The sequence below is a fragment of the Nothoprocta perdicaria genome, unplaced genomic scaffold, assembly GCF_003342845.1.
Source record: "Nothoprocta perdicaria isolate Ctin4 unplaced genomic scaffold, notPer1 scaffold_118, whole genome shotgun sequence".
NCBI classification, from domain to species: domain Eukaryota; kingdom Metazoa; phylum Chordata; class Aves; order Tinamiformes; family Tinamidae; genus Nothoprocta; species Nothoprocta perdicaria.
This window is the reverse complement of record NW_020454294.1, coordinates 1901981-1927079: the sequence shown is the minus strand read 5'-3', so window position 1 is coordinate 1927079 and position 25099 is coordinate 1901981. Positions and strand designations below refer to the sequence as shown.

At 38.5% G+C, this 25099-nt stretch overlaps 1 protein-coding gene across 1 annotated transcript in view; it reads left to right on the top strand.

Annotated features, from left to right (window-relative positions):
* Window positions 1–25099, top strand: part of KCNH5 (potassium voltage-gated channel subfamily H member 5) — a 136835-nt gene that overhangs the window by 68727 nt on the left and 43009 nt on the right. Inside the window, 1 exon segment of the mRNA XM_026053747.1 lies at window positions 21146–21345. Within this exon segment, the coding sequence (XP_025909532.1) occupies window positions 21146–21345 (200 nt within the window).

Below are 25099 nucleotides of genomic sequence, written 5' to 3'. Positions count from 1 at the left end.
GGCTTTGAGTGCACTTTGCCTGCAYTCGAACCCAGCGAGGAATATAAAGTTACTGACCAGCACTTAGCGCAGGCCAAGGATGTAAACATGAAAGAAAGACTTTGCATGCTGTCGTTTTTCCTTCTTTTGAACTATTCAGTTTCCCACAGTGCATTAATTTTTAAATGGAGACTTTAAGCTGAAATATTCTAGCCCCTTCTATGAAGTCTTTTTTTTTCTTTCCCTTTCACTTCAGCATAGTCTGGCCAGTTATGTAAAGCCACCTGCTATTTACATGTTGTCACTTGAAGTGCTTTTTTATTCTTCTTGCTCTTTCTCTTGGTCACTCGGCAAAAATAATTGTGTGTTATTTGGAAAGTCCTTCTCAAAGGTGCTTTTTTTCACAAGCAAGTGCTATAAGGGTGTAGGTTCTAGTAGGTCCAGGTGTGCCTGATACTAAGGATTGATTTTTTCAAGGACAAAGTGAAGCATGTGCAGCTGGGAATGGTATTGACTCTTCCATCCCACGCTAGCAGTGGTGCAAAGATATGATGCTGTGCAGATGCTTTTCAGGATGGCCTTTCTGCTTGTTTATCCCAGCTTTTGATCATTGGTAGATCTCCCTGGTAAAAACGCTGACAAAAGGGTCATCAGGAATATCAGATGGAGAAGAGGCGGGAATTTATTGCCCAAAAGGCTCTTCAGCATTTTTTTTCCTCTGTTTTTGAGTGACTCAKTTCCCAAATAGCTAACTCTCCCATCCTGGACTTAAAACTCATCAGTGCAAATTATCATCACCATTATTATTTAAATAGTACCATTTAATTGCAAAGAAGATTCTGTCTGCTGTGCCCCCGCCTCCCCCCTTTTTTTTTGCCTCTCCTTTTTTAAAAATTAAATGTCAACTCTGGATCCACTCACMAGTCTCAGCAATTTAAATATTAAATAGCCGACACAGTACATTTGCTTACCAAGAGGATGCATTGGAATAGAGCTGTAGTGCAAAAAAAAACATGACCAGGCTACCCAAAAAACAGGGTATTTGTGCTTGCTGGCTTTTAGGAGCAATCTGAGTTGTGTTATGAAGAGAGACAAGCAGAGATCTGTGAAGGATGCAGCTGCATGCAAAGACTGAGATAGGGAAAACAAGACTAAGAYGATGCTTAAAGTTTGTGGGAATGTTGTGCTGTTTCCTACAGCCATCGCTTGTCCTGGTGTTGGCACTGTGTCTGTCCTGGAAGTTACACACAGTAAAGACAACTGTGTGGGTGTAGTGGTATGGCCAGGTAGAGACAGGGTTGTGGGAGGAGGGCTGCACTGTCTGTCCTGGTAGGGAGGTCAGATCCAGCAGCTTTTCCATGTGTCTGCAAAAAAAAAAGTTGAATCTTGGCTTGTATTCACTGTCCTGGTGGGAAGGTCRTCCACGGCAGAAAGGAGAGAGAACATTTAACTTCTCCATTAAACTGCATTGCAAAACATGAAGGACTTTGTTTCTGGAGCACCAGGGTATTTACAGGAAAAGGAAGAGAGAGCTTTTTTTTTTGTGACAAAACCATAAATGCTGCATAACCTCAAAATAGTTGAGGTGATTTCTTAAGTATGATGATAAATTGAAATGGTCTGTACCTCTAGTCTGATGGAAGTCACAATATAGGTATGCTTAAGATTTTGCTTTAATTCCAGTTCTCCGGGGTGTTTCTCAGCCCAGAGTTTTCTTTACACTTTATCTTCACAGCAGATGCTTTACAGGCATTTCAGTCACTTAGGCGGCTATGTTTAATGCATGTATTACTGTGAACACTGAAGGTGTTAATATCCATAATGATGTTTCCTTTGAAAAAGCCAGCAGCATTTATTCCAGCTCTTTATCTTTAATGTGATTTTCAAGATTTTGTTATGTTGGAGAAGGAAATGGTGACATTCAAGCCACCTCAGGGTAGTAATTCCATTAGAGCACTTTCCAATTCCTCAGCTATGGACTTGGCGCCTCTAAGTAGAAGAGAACTTTTTAGAGATACATTAGAGAAAAGAAATGGGCTTTGGACTCCACAGAAAATATGTACTTTTCTGTTAAAAGTATGAGGAAATATTCATAAGTAAAGTGGATCCATAGGATTTTCTCCAAGGTTCTAGTTTCAAAGATGAACACCAGCGTTTGCAAAAATGCCCTTCCTCTAGTGACAAATCTTGGGAGCAGGGGCTGAAGCTACAGACTTTCTTATAAATTAGAGATGTTTTTTTCCCTACTTCCCGTATAGGAGTGATATGGAATGGCCAAATTATTGTCTATAGTCTGCTAAAACACTTGTTTCAGCAACGAGAGTTTGTTAAACGCAGTGAATTTTGGAAAACACCCAGAATAGAGGCCTGTAAGGCCAGCTGTCCAGCAGTATCCTCTGTCCATCTAAAATGCACAACYGATGTGTTAAAATGAATAATTACTGTTTGAAACAAGCCAACAAGGGTTCCTTGTGACGATGTGGCTTCTGTCACCTGAGTATTAGGGGATAAGCTGGTTACCATAATATTAGAACTTTTTCCTGGGACAAATGGTCAAAATTGGGTGCAGAAAATCTCCTCTCCCAGTGGAATATCCTTGTTGTTGGGATATGTGGTCTCATTCTGCCCTTTGATGCTTTTCTGTTCTTTGCTGATGGGTAGTGATAGGAGTTTGGAGACATGGGTTTGAGCTCCATGAGGCTCAAACCAGATCTCTGTTTCCTCTGACTACAAGACTCYTCTCAAGATGTGATCATCTATACATATTTATTTTCCCCCATATATTTACATTGTTGCTCTGCATCTTGCMCTGGGATGTAGCCCATTAGTATGACTCATGTTCCTCAGCACATCTCTGGCCTCTCCAAGGACTACCTAGACGTGTTTCTAGATCCYACTATGACTTGGGTGGGATACTAGCACAATGGTGTGTAAAAGCGTTCACCTTTGGGTGTTCACAGTAGCAGCTCTGAAGGTGCCTCAAGTGCACTTAATGTTAAAAAGAGGAGCAACTGATGATATGGAGCATCTCCAACGTTAGTCTTTATTGTGAGACAAGGAGGCGGGCATCTGAAGTTGCTTAACTTTTGTTTTTATGCTTACATTTCTTGTTTGGATGCATTCCCTGATTTTCTGAGAACCTAACAAAGATCCATTTTTCATTTTGTGAGGCACTCATCCAAGTGAAATTCTCTATTCTGAATGTTTCTGCTGAAATACTCTGGCATCCAGGTGAAGCTGTGTGTACAGACCATTTTAATATGCAGTTCACTGTCTTGCTTTTTCATTCCCCTAAATTTCAAATGACTTCTTGCGATCAATTATGTAATTGTGTTAGGTAAAAAATGCATTTTTCAATGGAATTATTTCCCCCAATTTTAAGAAATTTTGCTTCTTGAAAATTTGAAATAATCAGGGTTTTATTTTTAATGCAAATGCTTGCTTTATTTTTTTCCCCAAGTTTTTAAAAGCTGTTGAATGCATTAAAGTACAAAAAATGTAATATATCTCAAACTTCTATAGCCATTTTATAACCTTTATGAAAAGGAACCGTGATAAAAATGCTGTGTTTAGAAAACGTGATCTTTTTAGCATGTATCTCAAACTTTTATAACCATTATATAATCTTTATGAAAAGGAACCATGATAAAAACGGTGATCTTTTTAGCATATGTAATAGGCTTTTACATCTCAAATGACTAACTGTAGGTTTACTTCATGAGAGCATTTTGGGTTTTTCCTTTTAGCCTATGTACAAAACCCTGAGGAATTCCAAAGTTAAGATGATGGATGCATTAATGTATGTTCACAGCATAAAGAAACTATTATAAAGAGTCATTGATGCTAATGGGGTGGACATATAGTCAAGGCTGGTAATCAGGCACGTAGGCCAGGMATACAGGGCAGAGCAGGAGCTGGTATTGATGCCAACTCATGAGTGGAGGWAGGAGCAAATATAGTATCTTTCTTGAGACGGGTAGCTGAAAATAGGTAGCTGACAGTTACTTTAGGTCAGGACAGAGAGGAGAAAGGTCCCCCTGTATTTACAATCCCAGAGTAGCTGACATATTAAAAGCACCTTTCAATCTTGTAGATAACTAGGAGTGCATTACTGCATTTTTAATCAGGGTTCCTTCTAAATGCATTAGGTAGCTTTTTTGTTGGGTTATTTTACCTTTGGATTAATACAGACAACAAAATGTAGATCCTTATCTTTGTTGCCTCCACAGAGGCTGTGACATATTGATGGTGGAGCTGAGGTTGAGATGTGACATTGGGGTTAGGCGAGAGCCAAATTCCTGAATTTTAGCCGTGTTGGAATTTGAAGATCACCCTAATTTTTCATTTCTTCTCAGTCAAAAATGTGTTTGTGTAAGAAAGCAAGGTGGTGCTTAAATTCTTTTTTCCTGTCATTCCCTCTTGGCTTCTACTGGTGATCAAATCAATAGACATCTCACAAATGCAGCTCTGAAGTTGCTTGAGGCAAAGGAATCAACTTACAAGTTTACTGTCAGAACAATGTTAATTCAGCACCTCCAATAATGCAAAAAAATGTGAAATGGTCTGGATTTAGACAGGTTTTTGTTCCTTAAAATAGATGGTAACTTTTCAGTATTGATTTCAAGTGGATCGTGCAAGGTTCGTGTAATAAAGGTAACAGGATTCTAAGCCAGCATTATTTTACCAACATTGTGAACATTGATTATATATTGCTAATGAAACTTCAGTTCTCATTCTTCATCTTTTTCCCCCTCTTTGCTTTCCTCTCTGCCATTTCAAGGCATTGTCAAGATGAAGCTCTCTCAGCTTATAGGGACTGACTGTTGCAAACTTAGGAACCTAATTTTCTGATGCCAGTTTTATATAACATACATCTCCAGAAGTTCTGTTGTCACTTTTCTTTAAATAGAAGACATGACATCTAGTATAGATTCTTTTTTTTTCTTTTTGTCATTTAAATATAACCATTAATAGTCATACAACCACTAACTATAAATTTAGATCCTATTACAAATTATTTTTAATTATGGAAATAAAGTGCTAGGTTCTTTTGTCCCTCTTTTCTCTCTGTACGAAGAAAATTTGAAGTAACTTCTTTTTTAAGCCTTTTCTATTGCAAATTATTTGAGGTGCATGATATTACYGGACTAATTAAAATTCTTACAGGACTGCTGTGCTGCTACTTAGCTTGTGTCTTACAGGAGAATTCATTACAAAGGCCTCATTGTGTTATTAATATCAGGTCCACAACTGTAGTCAGGATATTTTCATTGGAAAAAAATTAATCTTGCAGAGCAGATCCTTATATTTCTTCAGCAGTTGTGATTTCAGCCTTTCCTAGCAAAAAGTGCAYGGATAATCTGGTGTGTCCTGGCTTTCCCTCCCAAGTTCCTGCTAGCCTGATCTGTCCTGAAAAAAAGGGGGAAAAAAAAGTATATTCATGGCACTGACCTAACAAACTGCTTGCTATGGTTGAAGAGCTGGTGAAAAATGCTAACTCTTAGTAGCTGATACTTAGAGACAGCATTTTTTATTTTTCTCTCAAGGAAAATATAGGACATCATGTCGAAGATCCGTTGTGGTAAATGTGTTCGATAGCCATTCCCAGATGTCAGCTCAGCCTCTGTGAGAATTGCCAGAACCAAAATAAAGGTTTTTCTTCATCCAATAATTAGGAAAAATCAAATCTCTTTTAGGAATAATTACCCTCGAACTGTTTATAATAATTTGATACTAGATTGAGCTGATGCAGGAGCTGAATCTGAATACTGTGCATGCAATCCCCATTGGAGAATTGTAGAAATCCCTGCTGGTAAGTAAATTGGCATATTGTTAAAGCTAGTTAAAAATGTTGAGAGAAAATATTATTCCAATAGTAAAATGCTAATTTGTCAATAAGGAAACATTTAAATGATCTTGCCCAAACATCCTTTAAAAATCTTTTTGCACTCTACATTCTCTTCCTTCCACCGTGCCCTGATGGGCCACTTTGTCCTGTATTGAGTTTATCAGTTTTGTCATGAAGCGACTTTTTCCCCTTCCCCTTCCCCTTCCCTTCCCTTTTTTATTATTCTTTAATGTTGCATAATGAAATATAAARTGGTGCAAAATTATTTAATTTTACTTTATTTCACCCCCATTTTTTTTTCTTCCCAGAACGTTTACATCTAAAACTAATTCCTCCTTCTGTTTTGGCCATATAGAGTTTCCTGAGAAAGAAAGGRTTTGATCCATATGTAGCTCTACATTTATTGAGGACAAAGGGAATTAAGATAAAGCATGATGGTGATAGAAGTCAAATTCTGAGTTTCTAACTGGTCCTGGCAAAAAAATGTTGCAAAATATGTAGTTCCAGTAAAATCTAGGAACTCTAGAGTAAAATCTAGGAACTCTAGAGTAAAATCCTAGCCACTGGCTCAGGAGAGAGAAAAATAAAGGGAGAAAACACAGATTTTGCACTCAGATATATTACCGTTTGAGCGATGGAACTTGCTTGGTGGTGTACCTAAAGAGCTGTACTTTCTTTTAAATATAATGATTTTAGAGCTGGTCTAAATAACTTAACAAAGCTCTGCGTTGGAAGTAAGAGCTGACTTGCAAGGACTGGTATTCTTCTTTGAGGATACTGCACTTACGTACGGAGATTTGCTTAAATTATCTATGGATTCTCTGCAGGGTTGAAGGGATCGTTTTTCATCCCATGCTCAGTCGCCCTCAGCTTGTTTTCTGTGAAGTATTTAGTGTTTGGATAATTAATGGTTTAGAATGAACCTGGAAATGGGCTGTACATTAGTTTTGTGTAAATGAGATAGTAAATGAGCAGGCTCTACTAATTACATTTGAGGAAACTAGATCTCGAGTATTTTGATTTGTTGTTATTTTGGTCAGAGCACTTGCAAACACCTTTCAGAAATGAAAATAAATACATTGAGTTAATAAATCACAGTCCGTGAATGTGATGTGAATCTAGATTTATTGTGCATAATAATAATTTGATATTTAAGAATAGCCTTACCTCTCTAAAGTGTGATATGGAAATAGCATCAGGGAGTTCAGGAACAAATTTATTATTATTCCTGAACGGTTACTAAGATTTCTTTAGCTTCTACTGCAATTCTTATCCCGGTCTTGTTGATAAATCATCATCAACAGCAATAAAAGTAGGTTTTTATCYGGTAAGCTCCATAATAATGCAAAAATGAAGATAAATGAATGTTTTCGTAGCATAAATAGTCTGTGTAATCCCAATTTGTCTTAGTTCTGCAATGGTAAATGCATCCTTTTAGAAAGCAAGGGAGCTTTGGTGGTGTGTGTAAATAAAATGTTGATATAGCTAATAATTTATTTCACTAACAACTTTGAGAGACAAATGCACTATGATTGTTACTCATGCTGTTTATTTTAGACTGCCTCAGACACTAACTGTGGCCCTCTACCTTGTACCTAATTTACTAGAGCAGTGTCCTGTAGGYAGTATTATTACTGTGTGAAAGCTAACCTAAAATAGACTGTGGGGATGAGGGTTGGTATGAGAGGGCTCTGGAGAAGGGCACTGCAGGGCATYGGCGCGTGGGCACGAGGGCAGGCTCCAGCGTTAACCGTGTGGGCTGCTTTCAGTGGGAACAGGCCTTTGGGAGGAGTTTATTTGTAGTCCGCTCAGGTGACAGATGCCGAGTTGACTCACCTTCTCTAACACTCCAGAAAACAAGATCCGGATTTTTCAATGGAGATTATTCCTTAGCTCAAGTGTAGTTATCATTTTTGCATCACGATAACATGCCGAAGTTCCTGTCAGGGGCCCAGGACTCTGTTGTGCTAGGTGCTGTACAGACCCAGAAGAGAGAGGAACCTTCAATCCAGGAGCTTATATTTCAGAAACCTTCTACCCACCCGTAGGTGTTTGTGGACAGTGTGAGTAAGGCTGCTTTCTATTTAAACTTCTTTCTGCCAGCTCCTACTGCTGAGCAGCCTGTGGTAGCTCTGCCTTTGTAGCCACTTGCTGTCACAGAATCACAGAATATTCAAGGTTGGAAGGGACCTCTAGAGATCATCTAGTCCAGCCTTCCCACCCAGGCAGGCACACCTAGCGCATGTAGCACAGGGTGGCATCCAGGTGGGTTTTGAAGACCTCCAGAGAAGGAGAAGGAGACTCCACAACCTCCCTGAGCAGCCTATACTTTCAAATAAGTCCTRTCTTCCTGGTAGTTCCTGGTGTAATAAAGAAAGATATGGCCAAAAGAGTAACTTTTAATTTTTTTTTTTTTAACCTTTTGAAAGAAAACTAGAAAACTCTTAGAAACTTCCCTGTTTTCTTGGAATACCTATAGAACATGTATTTTAGGAGGAACTTGTCTACTGGGTTTATCACTGCTGTCACGTTGTTCTCGAGTGCTTTCCTGTCTGGAAAGTTACAGAGCAGAAGGGTCTCTGACCTGCAGTGCCTCTGCTCCTATGTTTTGGTGCAGGTGTAGTCACAGAAATGGCAGGAATAAGGGCAGGCATTTGGGTTATGTGCCATGGGAGCAGCCCATCTTGCTCGGTGAGATGTGTGCAAGGAGATGAGTGCTTGGAAGATAACTGCAGATGCAGAAGGGCATTCTTTGAATCTGAGGAGAAACACACAGATTTTGGAATATGTGAGTTATTTACCCACATGTTGTCACAGCTGGGCTAATGTCTGCAGGGCGCTCTGCAGATCAAGCCACAAGTCCCCAGAGACCAAAGTCATGGACTTCCAGGCAGTGCTGTGATGCCAGGGGTTGGGATAGGTAACCTGGTGGAGCTCTGTCCTTCAACAGCCCTGAGCCTTGACCATGCCTGGAAATTATAGCAGGAGCTACTGAACAGAAGGTGAAGAGGCTGATAATTATGGTTGCTGGTTATTATGGTTAATTATACTTCTGATAACTATGGTTAAAAAGGATTAAGCAAGCTCCCTGTGATGAGAGCTGCCCGTTTGGCAGCTGGACTAACTCTATGTRACAAGGGTGTGGAGTACGATGGCAGAGTGCTGACACTGTAGGATCTTGGACGTTATTATTGGGAGGAAAAATATTTATGAAAGGACTATTTTTAGCCCAATTACTCCAAAAAAAAAACCCTAGCTGCAAGAATTAGGTCGTTAATAATCCTTTTAAGGAGGTATATGAAGCTGGAAAGTTGGTGGAACAAGGTGTTCTTTCACTATAAATTCCTCAGATCTAGAGGAGGAGTCTTACCGTGACATAGCAACAGGTTCTACCCAGAGGAGGTGTCTTATCAGTTTCATTAGCTAATTAGSAATAGCATTGAGTAAAGTGAAGAAAAACAGTTTGGAATATAAAGTCAGATGAGAGGCAGTTAAGTTTCTAAACAAAAAGTGATCTCTGGCACTTCTGGAAGGCTTCAACATTTAGAAGAGGCTTGGAGGGGAGGGAGAAATGGAAGGAATTTACAAGATAGTGAAAGAAAATTGCAGTTGAACTTTATGCAAGTAACATTGAAAGCGTTTAAGCAAAATGTTAATTTTGATGAAAAATAGATTTTTAGTGTTAACAAGATGTATTTTTTGTTTTCACTTCCAAACGATGGATATTTTTAGGAAGATAGCATAAAAGCTCTTTCTCCTGCTTAGTTTCAGTCCTATTCAGTTTTTTTTTTTTTTTTTTTTAAACACTAGGAAGAAACTGAAAAAATGTCATTTCCCATCCTTATCCTCTGCTTAGTTACAGTATCTTTCTGCATGCTCAGTATCCACGTTGCAGAAAAGTTATAGTGAAATGACTCTAAAAGAATGCAAATACTTTCCCAAAGGACTTTTGTCATGCCTTTAACTGCGTGTACACAGTCTCAAAGGAAACGATACATTTATTGCTAATCCTAAAACTCGCAGCCCTCAGCAGATGCTTTCCATTGGCCTCAGTGAATTCTGGATCACCTCTTCTGGGAAAAAGGCATTCGGCTTAATATCGGTGAGAACCAAAGCAGCTTAGTTTGCAGATATTGTTCAAAGCGTTTTTATTTAGGTTGGGTAAAGGTTGTTTACTGTTATGCTTATTAATAAATAGATGCAAGAGTAAATACTTGCATAAAAAGAGAAATATGTGAAAGATTGTTTCTCTCAAGCCATCAGGAGGGGAGATGAAAAAGCTCTGCTCTGTAGATAATAAATCTGAATGTCTTATAAGATTAAAGAAAATATCAAAYAAACTATGGGGAATAAAATGAACTCTATTGGGATTGATTTTGCAAAGCTGAATTAAAAAAAAAAAAAAGTAGAGAAAACAGCTTTGCAAAGTCAAGCACAGTTAATAGTTCAGTCTAAAATGGTGTTTTATCATTTTAGAAGCCTGGGAGGATGCAGACTAGGAGGCCTAGGAAGATGTGCTAACAAATAAGTTGTTGAGTTTCATTTCCTTTGAATTTGAAGGCTTCATCCTGCTTGGAATGCAGGATTTTCTGATCACACAAGTGGTCAGTGGGGCAATTTAATGCAATGCAAATGATAGTTACAAGCATTGATACATTAGCATTAACACCGAGACTAAAAAAACTGAAAAATACTGTTGAGCTTTCCACTGCATATAGATTTCCTATTCTGTGTATAATTTAAAATGTCATTCCTCTTAACAAAGGAAATTAATGGAATACATTTCTAGCTCTTAACATCTCAAAACAATTGAATAAACTGAGAATGCATCATGGTTTGGCAAAATATGCCAAGGGAGAGACCCTGAAGTAATAAATATTTCATGTAGCTATCAGCATACAAAAAAAATGTTAAAGGACACTAAGATCTCTTAAATTAACCTATTGCATTCATAGCTAATGTCCCTATTAGTTGAATAAAGTCTCTAGTTGTTTAGCATTTTCTTTACATGACACATGTAATGCAATAACAGTAGGATGGAGAAACTGGAGGGTGAAGAACAAATTTTAGGTACTAGTTTTTACTCTTGTGGCTAAAGAGTTAGTGTTACTCTGTCGAATCTCTCATATATTTTCTCTGGAGTTTAGGGTTGGCTTAGTCATTCCTGGATAAAATCCAAACCRTATTTGCCCTACTCTACTAAATAGTCAATCCTGTCTGTAGGAGAAGGGTGATAAAATCTTCCCAAGCATTAGGACCTAAGYTGTGATACTGACATAAATCTAAAAAAAAAAAAAAAGGAATAATTTAATTTCACATTGATTTTTTTTTTCATTCTTTTCTCCTCGTTGCTTTTAAGTGAGGCTTTTTTTCTTAGTTCTGCATGTCCTTTTTCTGTTAAATCTTGAAGTCAGAGTTGCTGGTTTCATGCATCAGCCTYGCTGTAGAAGCGGTAGTGAAAGAAGAGGCGAAATTCAGCATTGGTGCATGCAAATTAATAAATGTGAGACAAGAAAGAGCAGAGTACGCCTATAAAATAATGGCTTCTARATAAGCAATTGCCACGCATGAAAGAAGTCGGACTGGTATTGCAGATAGTTCCTTGAAAATATCAGTGTGAGATTCAGTACTGGTCAAAACGGCAAGCAGGGTTTCTAGGCAGGCAGTTGAAATGAAATCAGAAAAATATCATTGCACTGYACTGCACTATAAAATTCTGCAGAGGATTTTATAGGATTAGAAAAGATGCTTAGAAAGGTGACCAGAGGGAAGTATGGAATGACTTCATCAAAAGGAAAGATCAAACAGATCTTCAGAGGGTTCTTCACAGTGAAAAAGCCCTGAAGGAAACCTTGCAAAAGTCAGGTATRATGCACAGAAGGTAAAGAGGAGCCATTGCTCACTATTTCCCACAAGGGATGCTGGCCCTTGCAAAACTGCACTTTGGCCCATAATGTTGTGGAGAACAAAAGCAGAAATGGATCTTTGGAAGGAATGAGATGTTCCCAGTGAGGGGTTTTAGTTAGTAGGTAAAAGGGGCTTTGGCTTAGGTGGTCAGATGTTGTGCATCACTTCTCCCATTGTAGAGAGCTCAGTGGGCCACATGTGTCCTACGCATCTTCCAGGTGGCCTCTGGGGCTGCCTAGCTGGAACAGTCATGTCCCAGATCCTATAACTTCATCTTCAGTGAAATGGGACATTTGAAATTGCTACCGAGCAACCAAAAAAAGTCAAAGGGAAGTGATAAAATGCACTCCATCATTCTCCTCTGATATAGTCCAGACATCGGTGTAATTTCATTGACTTCAGTGAAATTAGTGTTAATGTAGGAATGGAAATGCAACAAATCTAATTCCAGCATCTCCTTCCTGGAATAGCGAGCAAGAAGGCAGGGGGGTAATTGGATAGAAACAAGTGCTGATCAGAAGGAATTGGAATGGGAGAAGGAGAGTGCCAAGAGCTGCTGCCAGGAAGGAGAACATGCTTTTCCCATCTYACATTCTCATGTGGAGATGGATGGTGCATGCATGGAGGCAGAAATGGAGAGCCAGGCTTTACTTGTTCATTTTGATTATGAAAAGGTTATCAAAAATATGTAAAARATTAAAAAGTATCGAAAGGTGCGTAACCCTTTGTTGTTCTGTTGAATAGTCTCAAACCCTTTTTAGCAGGACAGCAAGAGGGACTCAAAGTATTTCCATCATTGTCAATGTTATTGTTCTGGTTTTATAAGCCTCTTCTTTACAAGACAACTGTGGAAAAAGCTGTCGGGCCCCAGTGATAGTTCAGCATCAGTCAACACCCACAGGTTGCCCAAGTTTGTAATCAATACACTGGAAAGTTAATTCTCCCCTCAAGTCTAAAAATATGTGGGTGAATTTTTTAGACAAAAACTGTGCCATTTTAGCAATTGTTAAACATGCCAAAGTCCTACCATGTTCATCAATCTATATAGAAGTGAAGAGCAGGTGTCACATCAAGCACAGGCACAAAGGCTTTGCTGAAATGAAAACTGGATGCCAATAAATTAGAGAAAGAGAGATTTAGGTTGGCCCTGATAGGGAGCAGTGGGCTAGGAACTCGGGGCTTGCATTTTATGGACATTCCTGAAAGACACTGTGAGTCAGTCGTGAATATTATAAATCTGGTGCGCATGTGTGAAGGTGACAAACATTCCCTTTTGCTTTTGCCATAAATTCTTTTTTTTTAATATATAAAAATGAACATTTTCTTCCATTACTTGTCTTTCAAAGGTTTGCAATCARAAGACTGGAAGAAAGAAATATTTTGCTGCAAATTCTTTTAGATTTATAAAACCCTGGGGCAAACTGTTTCAACTTCTTTTGGAACTTTTTTTCTCTTGGCACACCCTTTAGGGAAAGCAAGTTTAAACAGATTTAATTTGAGATGAGACAGAATTTTGGAATCACCACAGAAAACTTTGGATAGTGAATTTTGCTCAGCTCCATCTGGAGCAGAGGCTTCATTTGCTGGACTGAGAGTAAAATAGAAGCTGTTTTTGCAGGTGATTTAGATGAGCAGGAGACATTACTGTTCAGTGCGATGAAGCCGGTCTTGTGGTCATTTCATGAAGCAGAATTATTCTGAAAAGAGTCAGATGTGAATTTCCTCTCCAAATATGAGGCTTTTAATATTAAGTTTTATTAACTATGTGATTTTGTTCCTGCTAAAAATACCCTAGTAATTGCATACAAAATTTATCCTCATGTAGAGTTCAGTTTGACAAATTAAAATATAGAATGCAGTAACTACAAAATACTAGGCATTACTTTTAACTGCACTCTTATCTCGTTAGTATTTTGGGTAGATATTTCATAAGCAGTACGCTATTATACCAACATTTGTGTTTTCCATATTGCTCAAGGACCTGCATATGCGTTATGTTTTATAGTGGGAATCATTTCTATAATTGTCCCAAATCCATTCTTGTTAATTCTCTGGAGATAAAATTGAATATTTAATTAAATGAATAAGCAAATTTAGACTATGTGTGCTAGAAATAAAGAAAAATTAGAAGTGTGAAAAGAAAATTAGCAACTGTAGTAAGTCTGAGTCTATTTGTGCTCTAGATTTATACTCACATATAAATATATGTGTGCRTGTATTTATGTGTATATGTCTGAAAGACACCAACACATACAGATCTGTACAGTAATGATTTTGTATCAGTATAATATAGAAAATATAGAAATATAGAACTAGAAATGTCTTCCACCATATGTCCAATATTTTGAAAATATCTTTACAGCATTCCTATAATATTTAAATAAGAYACAAAGTTGAGTGGTGCTCTGCAGGATGCAGTTGCTGCTTTGGGATCCCACCTCAAGCAGTGTTGCTCTCCTGGTTTCATCCTGATGTGACAAGACCTTGGTGTCCCACCAAAAAATTCCTTTAAAATATTAAAGAAAAGAAAAACAGGAGGAGGAAAAAAAGCTGTTTTCTACTGTAAAAGTGACAGCTGCTTTTTTTTCTGTGAGCAGTCTCTTTTGAGGCATTGTGGGCTTCCATGCGATGGTCCTGTAGACCTTGTGCATTGTGCGTGTATTCTCCTTTCGTTGGTGACCCAGCGAGGAGCACATCACAGTTTTGACCCACAGGCATCAACACTGGTCAAGAATAATACAAAAAAAAACCCTGCGTGTTCAGGAAAAGCAAATTTTCTCTCTTTTTAATGGAAAAAAAGGAGAAGGGTGTGTATAACTAGTCGATGCTTTCTTGACACAGCTGAGACTCTTGAAATACAGGAGGGATTTGGTTGGAAGTGAGGCAGCAGCATTAAGGATAATGGTTCAACATGAAGAAAATACATAAGAAATAGAGCAAAGCACTGGAGGGAAAGACTTTCAGGCATCTGTGGTGAGTGTAGGTTTMATTTATGCAGCAGGTCGAATGCTACATTTGCCATTCGGCAAGGAGGCGAGACATTTCTGGAGTGATATTGAATCATCAACATAGGAAATGGTTTGGTGGTTCCTTTTACTAATTAATTATACTCTGTTTTAAAATTATACCCTTTTTTTGTAAATTTTAACTTCAATTGTTGCCCTTCTATGGGCCTTGGTGGTGTGTTGGGAAGCACGAATGGGTGCGTGGAGGTGACCAACCTCCCAAGAGTGGGCAGAGCCTTGATACCAGCCCAGTCATCCCCCAAAGCTGTGACTTGCTAGACCTACTTTGCACTGGATATGAAATACGGAGAAAAAAAAAAACCCTAAACATAAACATAAAACCTCCATAAAAGTAAAATCTCACAGCCTTAGGGAAAAATTCTCCAGAATTAAGGCCCCTTTACTCAAAAGTGAAGATTTGCCAAGGGAAGCAAAGATATTTAGCATTTGGTGGCATTTGGTGGCATTTGTCCTGCTGTGTGTCTCAGTGCAGGTGCTGCCCTTTCTGATTTGAGGGTCTGACTTCTCTATGGTGACTTTAAATAATAAGATGAGGGATAAGCAGGCCCAAGGCTTTCTGGATGAAAGAAAATGTAGGAAAGTATATCTAAATGCTGAGAGGAGACAGCTGAACACAGCTGGACAGCAAAAGATGTGTTTGGTGCTACATGGATAGTACCATTTCTTAGGTAGATAAACAAATAATTGTGTAACGTCAGGTGGCCATGGCATATTGAACAGGTGAAATATGTGAAATTTGGGATTTCAGCCTTCTTAGAGATTTTTGTTCTCCTAGGGCCAGGCAGCCCTCTTCCTTGGGAGGAAAACGTGTGATAATTTGTCGATGCTGCTGAGTAACCTCAGCCAACTTCAGCCAGTGCCTCCTGTTTCATCATGGCTGGAAGCCAAACACGCTAATAATTAAGRGCAATGGTAGCCCTAATTTAAGACTGCCTGGTTGAGCAGTCAAAGTGTTTCGCAGTAGCAATTYAGCCGGTCTGGGGTTTCAGCTATGTGCACAAGCTCTAGCTACTGAGCTGCACGTTTCCGTGGTGGTGGGACCTGGAGGTTTAAAGTGAATATTTTCCTTTGTTTGAATGTTCTTATGAGAAAAAAAAAAAATGTTCCCAGTTTCACCATTTAGAAATCAGTGGCTAAACAAGTGCAGTTGAAAGCCCTTATTTTTGTCAGGATTTATGCATAAAGTATGCAAAATGCCTAATTGCATCCAAAGCAGCTGTTCCACTCTGTTATGCAAACAATATCCCCTATAAAGGGAAGAACAGTGAGCGTAAATTCCTGCAGTTTACTGCTGCTGATCTCTTAATTACATTACTTTTTAGTACTCAACAGACAAACATGCCATGAGAGGGAGCAGAGATTTTAGAGATCTATCATTATTATCATTATCCTCTTAGTATAACGTTGGTGTTACGAGAGCATGAGGAAAGTTGGGAGAAGAGGCGTGAATGTCACATGGAGGCAAGGAGGAGCTGTACAGTATGGGGACTGGGATGCATAGAGGGGATGTATGGCTGGAAGCAGGGCCTGCATATGGAGCATATGGGTCAAGGGGTGGTGGATCCAGGCTGCCTAAGGGTTCATGCTAAGACTGGCATGTTCTGGAGGCTTTGAATTTTCCACATGAAAACAAATGCGCCTTGACTAAGGGGGAAGTGTAAGCACGTAGACCTCCATGGGCTCATCCTTCCAAGCCAGATCCACCAAAATGCTGAKGTCCTCCCTGGTTTTAGCGGGTCAGGTGATTGCAGTGAGAAGGTCAGAGTGGAAATTCATTGCTGAAGCTTTGGCCTAGCAAATCCTCTGCAAATAAGGGATAAGGATGCTCTGGGCGGGCTTCTAGGAGGATTCATATGTCAAATGGTGTGAAATGCGGATATTACAGGAATTTAGCTACAGGTATGACAGAAGGAGATTTTTTTTACTTCGGACTTGGTGTTTTTGGAAGCAGAATTTGAAAGCCAGTAGGGTCTGGTGCTGATACCCCATCCCTATCTATCAAGAAAGAAAATGTTTAGGATGCAGCCTGAACATTGCTGTGGTGTTGGTGTCAGCATTGCTGCAAAGGGGTCGTGGGTCTTAATTCATGTAAGACCCAAGGGTTCAAAATGAGAACTGGACTTTTCCAGACCAAGGTCTGTAAAACGAGGTCGTATTTGATGCTTTTGCTGAGCTGTTGAACCACAAGAACCAGGAGTATGGCTGAGGGATGGAATGTGTRAAGCTGAGCCTGTGGGGCAGGAGCGGTCAAGAAGATACAAGAAAACCACTCCAGTTAAGGAGGGGGCTTGAAAGGAGTATATATTTTGTTGAATCTCATGGATGGGCCTGAGGAAATCTCTTTATTTTAACAGTAACAGCTTATCCCTGCTGTATTTCAGGGAGGCAATGGAATTAGGGAAATGGAGAYTGTGTTGTTTTCCAAGATGTTGCACCAGATAGATCCTGCAAACATTTTGTGGTATAATCAGGTGTATTTAGGCAAGGAGGAATGTAATAACAGAAACCTGCTCAGATTTTAAAATAAATCAGGTCTTTGGATATCACTTATATCTAATCTCTTCATTAAATGATATGGCTCCAATACTCTTTCAGGAATGCCTAATTCCCAGTTTTTAATGAGGAAGCTGTAGCTAGTCTCAGCATGTAAAAATGAGTATTTTTTTGCTTGTCGTTTACAATTGCAGTTCAAAGTTATGCTTAGACTCCATAGCACTGTGGCATAGAGCAGACTGTTGGGAAAATTAAGCCTTCATTTCCTAAAGGCAGACATAGTTAGACTACTTGGACATAGTTAGAATGCAGCCAGGATGAAATGCTTTGGGATAATTTAGGTAATTTGGAGTCATATTTTGTAGGAAAAACGCTTGTTTTTAAATGGGCATAAAGATTTATGCAACATGATTACTAAATCATTCAAAAGTATTTTATATATGTACAAATACAGCAATACACATTTTACGTATAAATATACGTAGCACTTAAATCCCTGTATATAATTTCGAGGACATACTTCAACAGTGAAGAGTAGAAATAGAAATTCAAATAATAGTTGAGCGACCTGCCTCATGTTTAGGGCTGTGAAAAAAATATTTCTACATCATTATTTGAAATGGCTCAGTATGAGATCTGATGAAGACTCCTATAGGTTTAGGTACACAAGGCAATTAAAAAGCRAGCACAGTGTGACTTTAGGAGAATAGCATAGGAAAAGTCTGAAGAAATGAGAATCATTAAAGAGAAGATGAATAAATGCTATCTGACCTAACTAGTCAAATCAGGAAATTGGATAAAATAATTTCCCCTTCAGTGCATGTAGCACAATCTCTCTCTCTTTCCCCAGAGCTTCTTGAATAAGGGAAAGACTGAATTAAAACTGCTCAGGTCTATGTATACTTTCAGAGATTTCTTTACAGATTGTTTAAATCCTCTTACTGTCAGGAAAAGCACAGTATTTTAAAGCCTTCAAAACTTTTTGCAAATGATCTTTACTGTCAGTTTCCCCTGCCAAAAATAACTAAAAAACAGCAAAAGCAAAATACCCTACATAATGTTGTTGTTGTTGTTGTTGTTATTATTTTATTATATTATCGTTTATACCAGCTAAGGAGCTAAATCCTTACTCCAGTCCCATTTCTGTTGTATTTTCTGTTACTGAATTTACCCCAGCCTGATGCTGGGCAGGGAAGAGCAAAGCCAGTAGCTTGWATTTTTAAGGCAGATTAAGTGTTTTAGCATTAAACACTCCCAAGAAAACTTTTACCCGTAGAGGACAACATATYTAAAAAATGTAATGCACGAACTTACTTTGTTGCAAACCAGAGCCTGGCAATAACACTAGCTTTTCCAAATGATCCTCTTTACTAGGTGTCATAAAGAGCTCCCAGAGATGGGGAGCTCATTTCCAGAAAGAGATGGATTTTTTCCTCTGTTTAGAGACATATAAATGAGACATTCTGACTGTGTATTTTGTAYGAATTTTCTGTGACAAAGCGTCATTTTTGCAGAGGAGGGAATAAATAACAGTTGTTTCAGACAATCTCTTTCCACCATGATATTCCTGGCTGTTTCCAACGTGGCAGGTGCCAGGTTTGAATCTCTTCTTGCCCATTTAACACAATTTTCCATCTGCATCTGCTCTTCAGGTTTGCAGTTGAATTGCAAGCATTGCAGTTACCTACACAGTCTCCATGTAGTTACAGGTTTTATTTGTGCAGGAAGACAGGGCTGCTGGGATAGATACAATTTTTCTTTACATTTATAGTCACTATTGGCTTCAGGTGGATCTGACACTAGAAAGCAAGAGGGGAAATACTTTGGGCTCACATACCTGATGAACTAAGTTCATGGTAAATCAGTAAATGTTCTYGAGAGCAATGAAGGCTGTCTCATTTAGAAGAAGTGACGCGTCATCAGGGTTGACCTACTGCAAAAGTCCAGAGGAACAAAGAAAACAAGCAAAAAGTCAGGTGACATTCATCCATCTAGAMTTATTTTTAATAATGCACAGGCTTCTGTAGTCATATTTATGAGTGTTTATATATATACGAATGGGTACAGACATATAGAAAACCTTTTATTAGTAGCTAGGAGATATTATTGAACCATCAGTAAGTAAAGGGGAAAAAATGTTTGTASAAAGCCTTATTTCTGAACAACATGTAGAGCTCTCATGTACGGAGCTTTCTAAAATTGAAACCTTGTGTTCATCTGGGCTACCCACTGGGTGACCTTGTTGAATGCAATCTTGTCTGTTTGGATGCAAAAAAGCCCAGTCTGGTGAATGATGAGCACTGTGTTTCTGTTAAAATTCAACATCTAATTTTTATGCTGACATAAGAGAAAGCACAGTGAGAAATGGAAGTACAATTTTTCAATTATTTAGGTTTTAAGAAAACCATCATATTTCTTTAGAAATACTACCTCTCATTTTAGGGTGATAAATGATAGTAAATGAGTATGAAACAAAGTCAGTTTTCTGAAATGAGGGAAAAATATGTTGTGYAGAGGTAAAGACATTGCACACTGAGAGATGGAAGACGTTTATCCTTTCACAATGGGTTATTGTTTACCATTTCTAGGCTTTGGCTGTTTGCTTAAAAACGCTGTATGGAAAGGCATAGCCGTACTTTGCTATACAGTATCTCCAAGCAAAGATTATTAAAAATGACAGGCACATTTCTGTGCATTTGATAACGTTCTGAAGAGCAGAAATAAAGTGCTGCRTGTTGATGTTATGCCAAGTCAGAATAGTTTTCTTTTCTGCAAAATCTGAAATGCCTAATGGAAGAATGTCATTTTAGGCTTTCTTGCAAGAGTAATTAGATTGTGACTCAATATAACACCTTAAACTTGCTTGACTCTAATAGTATCTTTCAATACAATGCTATTCAAGAAGACTTTAGGTAAGGTGTGCACTTATACATTTGCCAAAATGCTTTTCTGAATTTAGGCTGGAGAGATTAGTCGTTCTTCATCAAATAGTGTTTCACTGTATCACACGTAATAATATACTGAGTTGGGTGACATTTTCACTTGGAAAGGCTTGCTAAAAAGGATGTTTTTCTGGGTTATGGAATATGGTTCTTTGGTGTTGCACCACTGGACTACCTGAGCTTGACAATCTAGGGAGCTTGTTTGGAAAGGGGAGAATCAAATCAGAAGGGAAGGTCTGGGATAGTGCTACCTACTCTGCCGTGTCCTCTTCCAGTCTTAGGGCTATGCAATGTGATAAATTCAGGACGTTGCATGGTTTGCTAATCCCACTTTCTCTCTTTGAAGTTATGAACAACTGACATCTAGAGCTGATTTGACATATCTGAGTCTGCTGCTTTGCCTGTCTGTAAAATAAAACTGTGAAATACAACAACACTCAACCTATACTGTGTACARCTTGGCTCTTGTGCAGAGCTCCATTTCAGTGAACTTCTTTCTAGGCAGCCCGAGCTCCTTCTTTCTCTACACCATCTCTTTGGGGCTGACACCCTTCTCTATTGCATAATGAGTTTGCTGAGCTGATCTCTGCATCAGAGCCTATGTGGACAGTTTCATTCAAGGCTTTGTGGTAGTCTATAACTACACCCAAAAATTAGTTTGAATTAATATATCATAAGAAATTAATCCATGGTGTCTGTTTTGAATAGCTCATGCGTAGTCATTCTTTGTATGAATGATTTTGTAAATTAATGCACCTTGAGTGACTACATGAATTGTATGGGTAATTTCAATAAATAACTCTGTGTGTGCCTGCGTGTCTTTAAATGGAAATTTTCAGGATATTTGAAATAGTTTATAACCATATATTACTTCTTTAAGGTTATTCTTGAATTTCAGGTARCGTTTTATTGAAGCATATTTATTTTTAATTACGTTTTGTTTCTTTCAGCTCTTCTTTATGCAACTATTTTTGGAAACGTCACCACCATTTTCCAACAAATGTATGCCAACACCAACCGCTACCATGAGATGCTGAACAATGTGCGGGATTTCCTAAAATTATATCAAGTCCCGAAAGGCCTTAGTGAACGAGTCATGGATTATATTGTCTCAACGTGGTCCATGTCTAAAGGAATTGACACAGAGAAGGTATGAGTGCATGAGGTAACAAATTAGGTGGCTAAGAGTCTGTATGTATTGTATGCTTTCTTAGAGGTAGGGACTGTACAAAAGCAAGTAACTTGTCAAAAACTTCTTAACTGCATGCTGCTTCTTACTATGGTTGCATTTAGATAACATTTTTTTTGGTTGGTTTGGGCTTTTTTTTTTTTTTTTTTTTTTTGAGAACTATTTTGCCATTTCGGAAATATGACTTTATTTCTCATTGCAGTCAACATCTTACGCTTTCTAATCTTACTTTACTAAAATACTAAATACCCTTAATGCTTTCAACTCTTGACATCAGTTGAAAACTGATCTTCAGATTAGTCCTAGGATGTTATTTGGTRTCAGCCTGAAAAGTGTTGGCATCTACAGTGATGTGAGTTTGATTGGCTTGTACTTTCTGCTGATGCACAGGGCATCCWTATATCCATCAGCATAATTAGTATAGGATTTAATGACAGTGGAGATTGACCTCCTTGAGCTAAAATCTCTCAGCCAGAACTTAAGGTTTTTTTGGTAGGGATATACAGATAAAGTGGCCACTTGGGTTCCTTCAAGAGCTAGCTGAAAGAGGAGGTCACCTGCAGAGAGTGACGTGGCTTTYCTAAAACAGGTCAGGAGAATTGTCCTCTTGACAGATAGGTCTGTCTTTTTCTACGGTATATGTTAAGTAAGTCTATATACCCTATGTATACTTCAGAGGGCTGCAGCCAGATGGGATGGATGTTACCTGCCATACCTTGAATGTATAGTAAAATACAGCAGTTTGAGGACTAAATCTTTGTTCCATAAAGATTGGTATTGCTCCTTTGACTTTTCTGGAGCTGATCTACATCAGCTAGAATTAGGTCTTAATGATTTTCTTAAAGATTTTTTTTCGTAAGAGCTATAAAAGAGGTTGTCTCAGGGAGKCATCAAGGCAAAATAGTGTCTTACAGTGCACAGCACTTACAGGTCTTTRAAATTCTTGCTTCCTTTTCATCTGTTGCATGGACACATGATGATGATGCACCTGATTCAGATATGCCATCATAAAATTGCTGCACTGAAAAATTTCACCTTGCATCATGCTTATGAAACAAGAGTTCTTATATTACTCACCTGCTGTGAAATTTGGTTAACTCTCCTAAACATGACTATTGTAATTTGTAGGGATTTTGGTTTCTTCTTCTGCCTTGGTATGCCACGTTCTTCAATATATTAATTTCTTTAACACTAACTTGCTAACTTCCGAACGGTGATCCATACAGTGTTCAAAATGAACTTCATCACTGTAAATACATCAGTCTTACTGTGTTTTAAAAAAAAAAAGTGAAAATTCAAATTTAATGTGTATATATTGTCTTGCAATTAAGCCAGAATTCTGTATTGTTTTGCTACAGTTTCATTAGATTTTAGTTATGTTTTGCAGTTAATTAGAAAAATTTTTGCTGTAATTACTGAAATTTCCTTTCATAATTTCTGCAAGCCCAGTTTTATAGTTTATGAAAATGCAATCAGAGCCTTAATCATTGGTTCATAGTAAGCAGTGTTCTCTGGTCTGTAAGGTAGTTTGTGGCTGCTTAGCTAGATAATTAATAAGGCTGTAAAACCTGTGACTTTTTATCAGGTTTCCCTTGGTAAAGGCTTGCTAAATCCTAGGCCTGGATCCAAAACCTATTTAAGCTAGTGGAGGAGTTTTAGTAACCTCTGGATTGGCATGTTAATAGTTGCATATAATTGAATTTCTCAAGCCAATGTTATAGGAGACTAGAGACAAGATAAGCATAATTTGGGCACTGGTTTGAATATTTTGGTATTTTGTATCCCCTACAGCCTGCAAGTCTGCAAAAGCTACAGCACCAGTGACCTGTAGTGCCAGCACTGAGCGTCATTGGGTCTGTACGTGTGTAAGGAGCTGGCAGCGTGCTTTGAGCTGCTGGGTCTTAGCCAAAGTGAAGATTAGATTTGTGGTTGTCTGGTGGCCAAGCAGCTTTCCTATCCGTACCTCCACTCTGGAAGGTGTTATGATATACTCCATCAAAATGAATGAGAAAATGTTGCAAACCCCAGCTGATGAATCATAGGGTTGGTGCTGTGGTTCCAGAGACTAATCATGTGGAGTGGTCATTCCTGTTGTGTTAGTTCTTTCACTACCCTTTGAAGGCCTGTAAGATACAAAGCAGGAGTTGTAAGACCCTTTGCATATAAACTGTGTATTAAGCAAATTATCTGTCACCCCAATCTGGTATTTTTTTCATCTGGTGGATGTTGTCGCATTGACATGACAGAGCACTCACAATGGAGCAGTCACAACGAAGACATGGAGGTATCTCAGTAAGCTACTTGGGAGCTAAGAGATCAATAACTTAGTAGGGCCTTATGCCCTTTCCTTGTGGCATAATACATTTTCTACCCTGAAAAATATTCCGTCTCTTGGTCATGAGATGCTTAACCCTGCAGCAGAAGAGGGAAGGAAGAATGGTGGTGGTCTTTGATCAGCCTGCAGGCCACAATACAGTAGTTTCCAAGAATGATGAGGAAACATCTGTTGAGTGTGCATGGACTGACTGAGCTGTCTCCATCTCTACTGTCCCTAGAGCAGCAAATGCAGGGAAAAATGCTGTAGGGACCTCCAAGACATACAGACTTTAGTCAGATTTATTATCTTAAATGCACTAGAGCTAATGGGACCACATTGCACCTGCAGCTGAGCTACTAAATCCAGACAGGACTCCAACACATGTTAGAATAAGGAATTACTGGCCCAAGTCTTCATTAGCTTCTCTGCAGTGCTTCTGTTTGACAGCCTGGACATAACCTTAGCTATTCCTTCCAGTCTAATTTTAAGAGCACCATCTCTGATGAGATTTTGACCAGTGAGCTGTCTGGATATCTTTGTATGACATTATTTCCCATTCTCCTTAATTTTCATGAACYTTTCAGTAAGCTTCAGTAAGCTTCTGCAGAAGATATGCACATGACACATGATAACTAGTGGTGAATTTCTTTGACAGTTTCTATCATCCAGGGATGTTTACGTCGTGGCTGTTCCAAATATATCTGCATTACCACACTRGAATTTGTTTTGCAACATCATTTGCCACAAATTGAGTCCATTTCTTTCAGTCATTCAGCATTTTGAGCTGGCTTTGTTTGAAAGGCCAAATGCAAAGGACAAGAAGATTCCTGTGCTAGCAAAGAATGAGTTTGCTTATTTGAATATTGCAGGAAGTTCTTATGATGATGAACAATTCTAGCAAGCTGACGTAGAAAAAATAAACACGTGTATGTGTTAAATAAAATTCTTAAACCTTATGATTGAAATAATAATATAAATTAATAATCTGGCTACTGAAATTACTACAGTTTGACCTGTGTAGTTTTGTTGCATCAGAGCTTATATCCTTGAATGACGAATTTGGTGTTTAGTCTCAATAAAGATCTTGCCTAAAACTGAGAAGGATAGGTCCTGCTTTAGGTATGCAGAGAAGGTAAAGTGGAAGTTGGCTTGAAGACAGTTAATGAAGATCTAGTGCTTAGTGGCTTGTGAAAGCAAGCTGTCTTGTGAAAGCAAGCAAGCTTGTTTTAAAACCCCAGTCCTCAGGATGTGTGAGAGAAGCCTCATTCTCCTACATTGAAGAGATGGAGCATTAAATGCACAGTTTAGGCTTCCCTGTTTTCTTTGGGAAATGGCTTGTATTCAGATCCTATGTTCAAGCCAAGGCTCTTCAGTCTGTCTCTAAATGTTCACAAATAA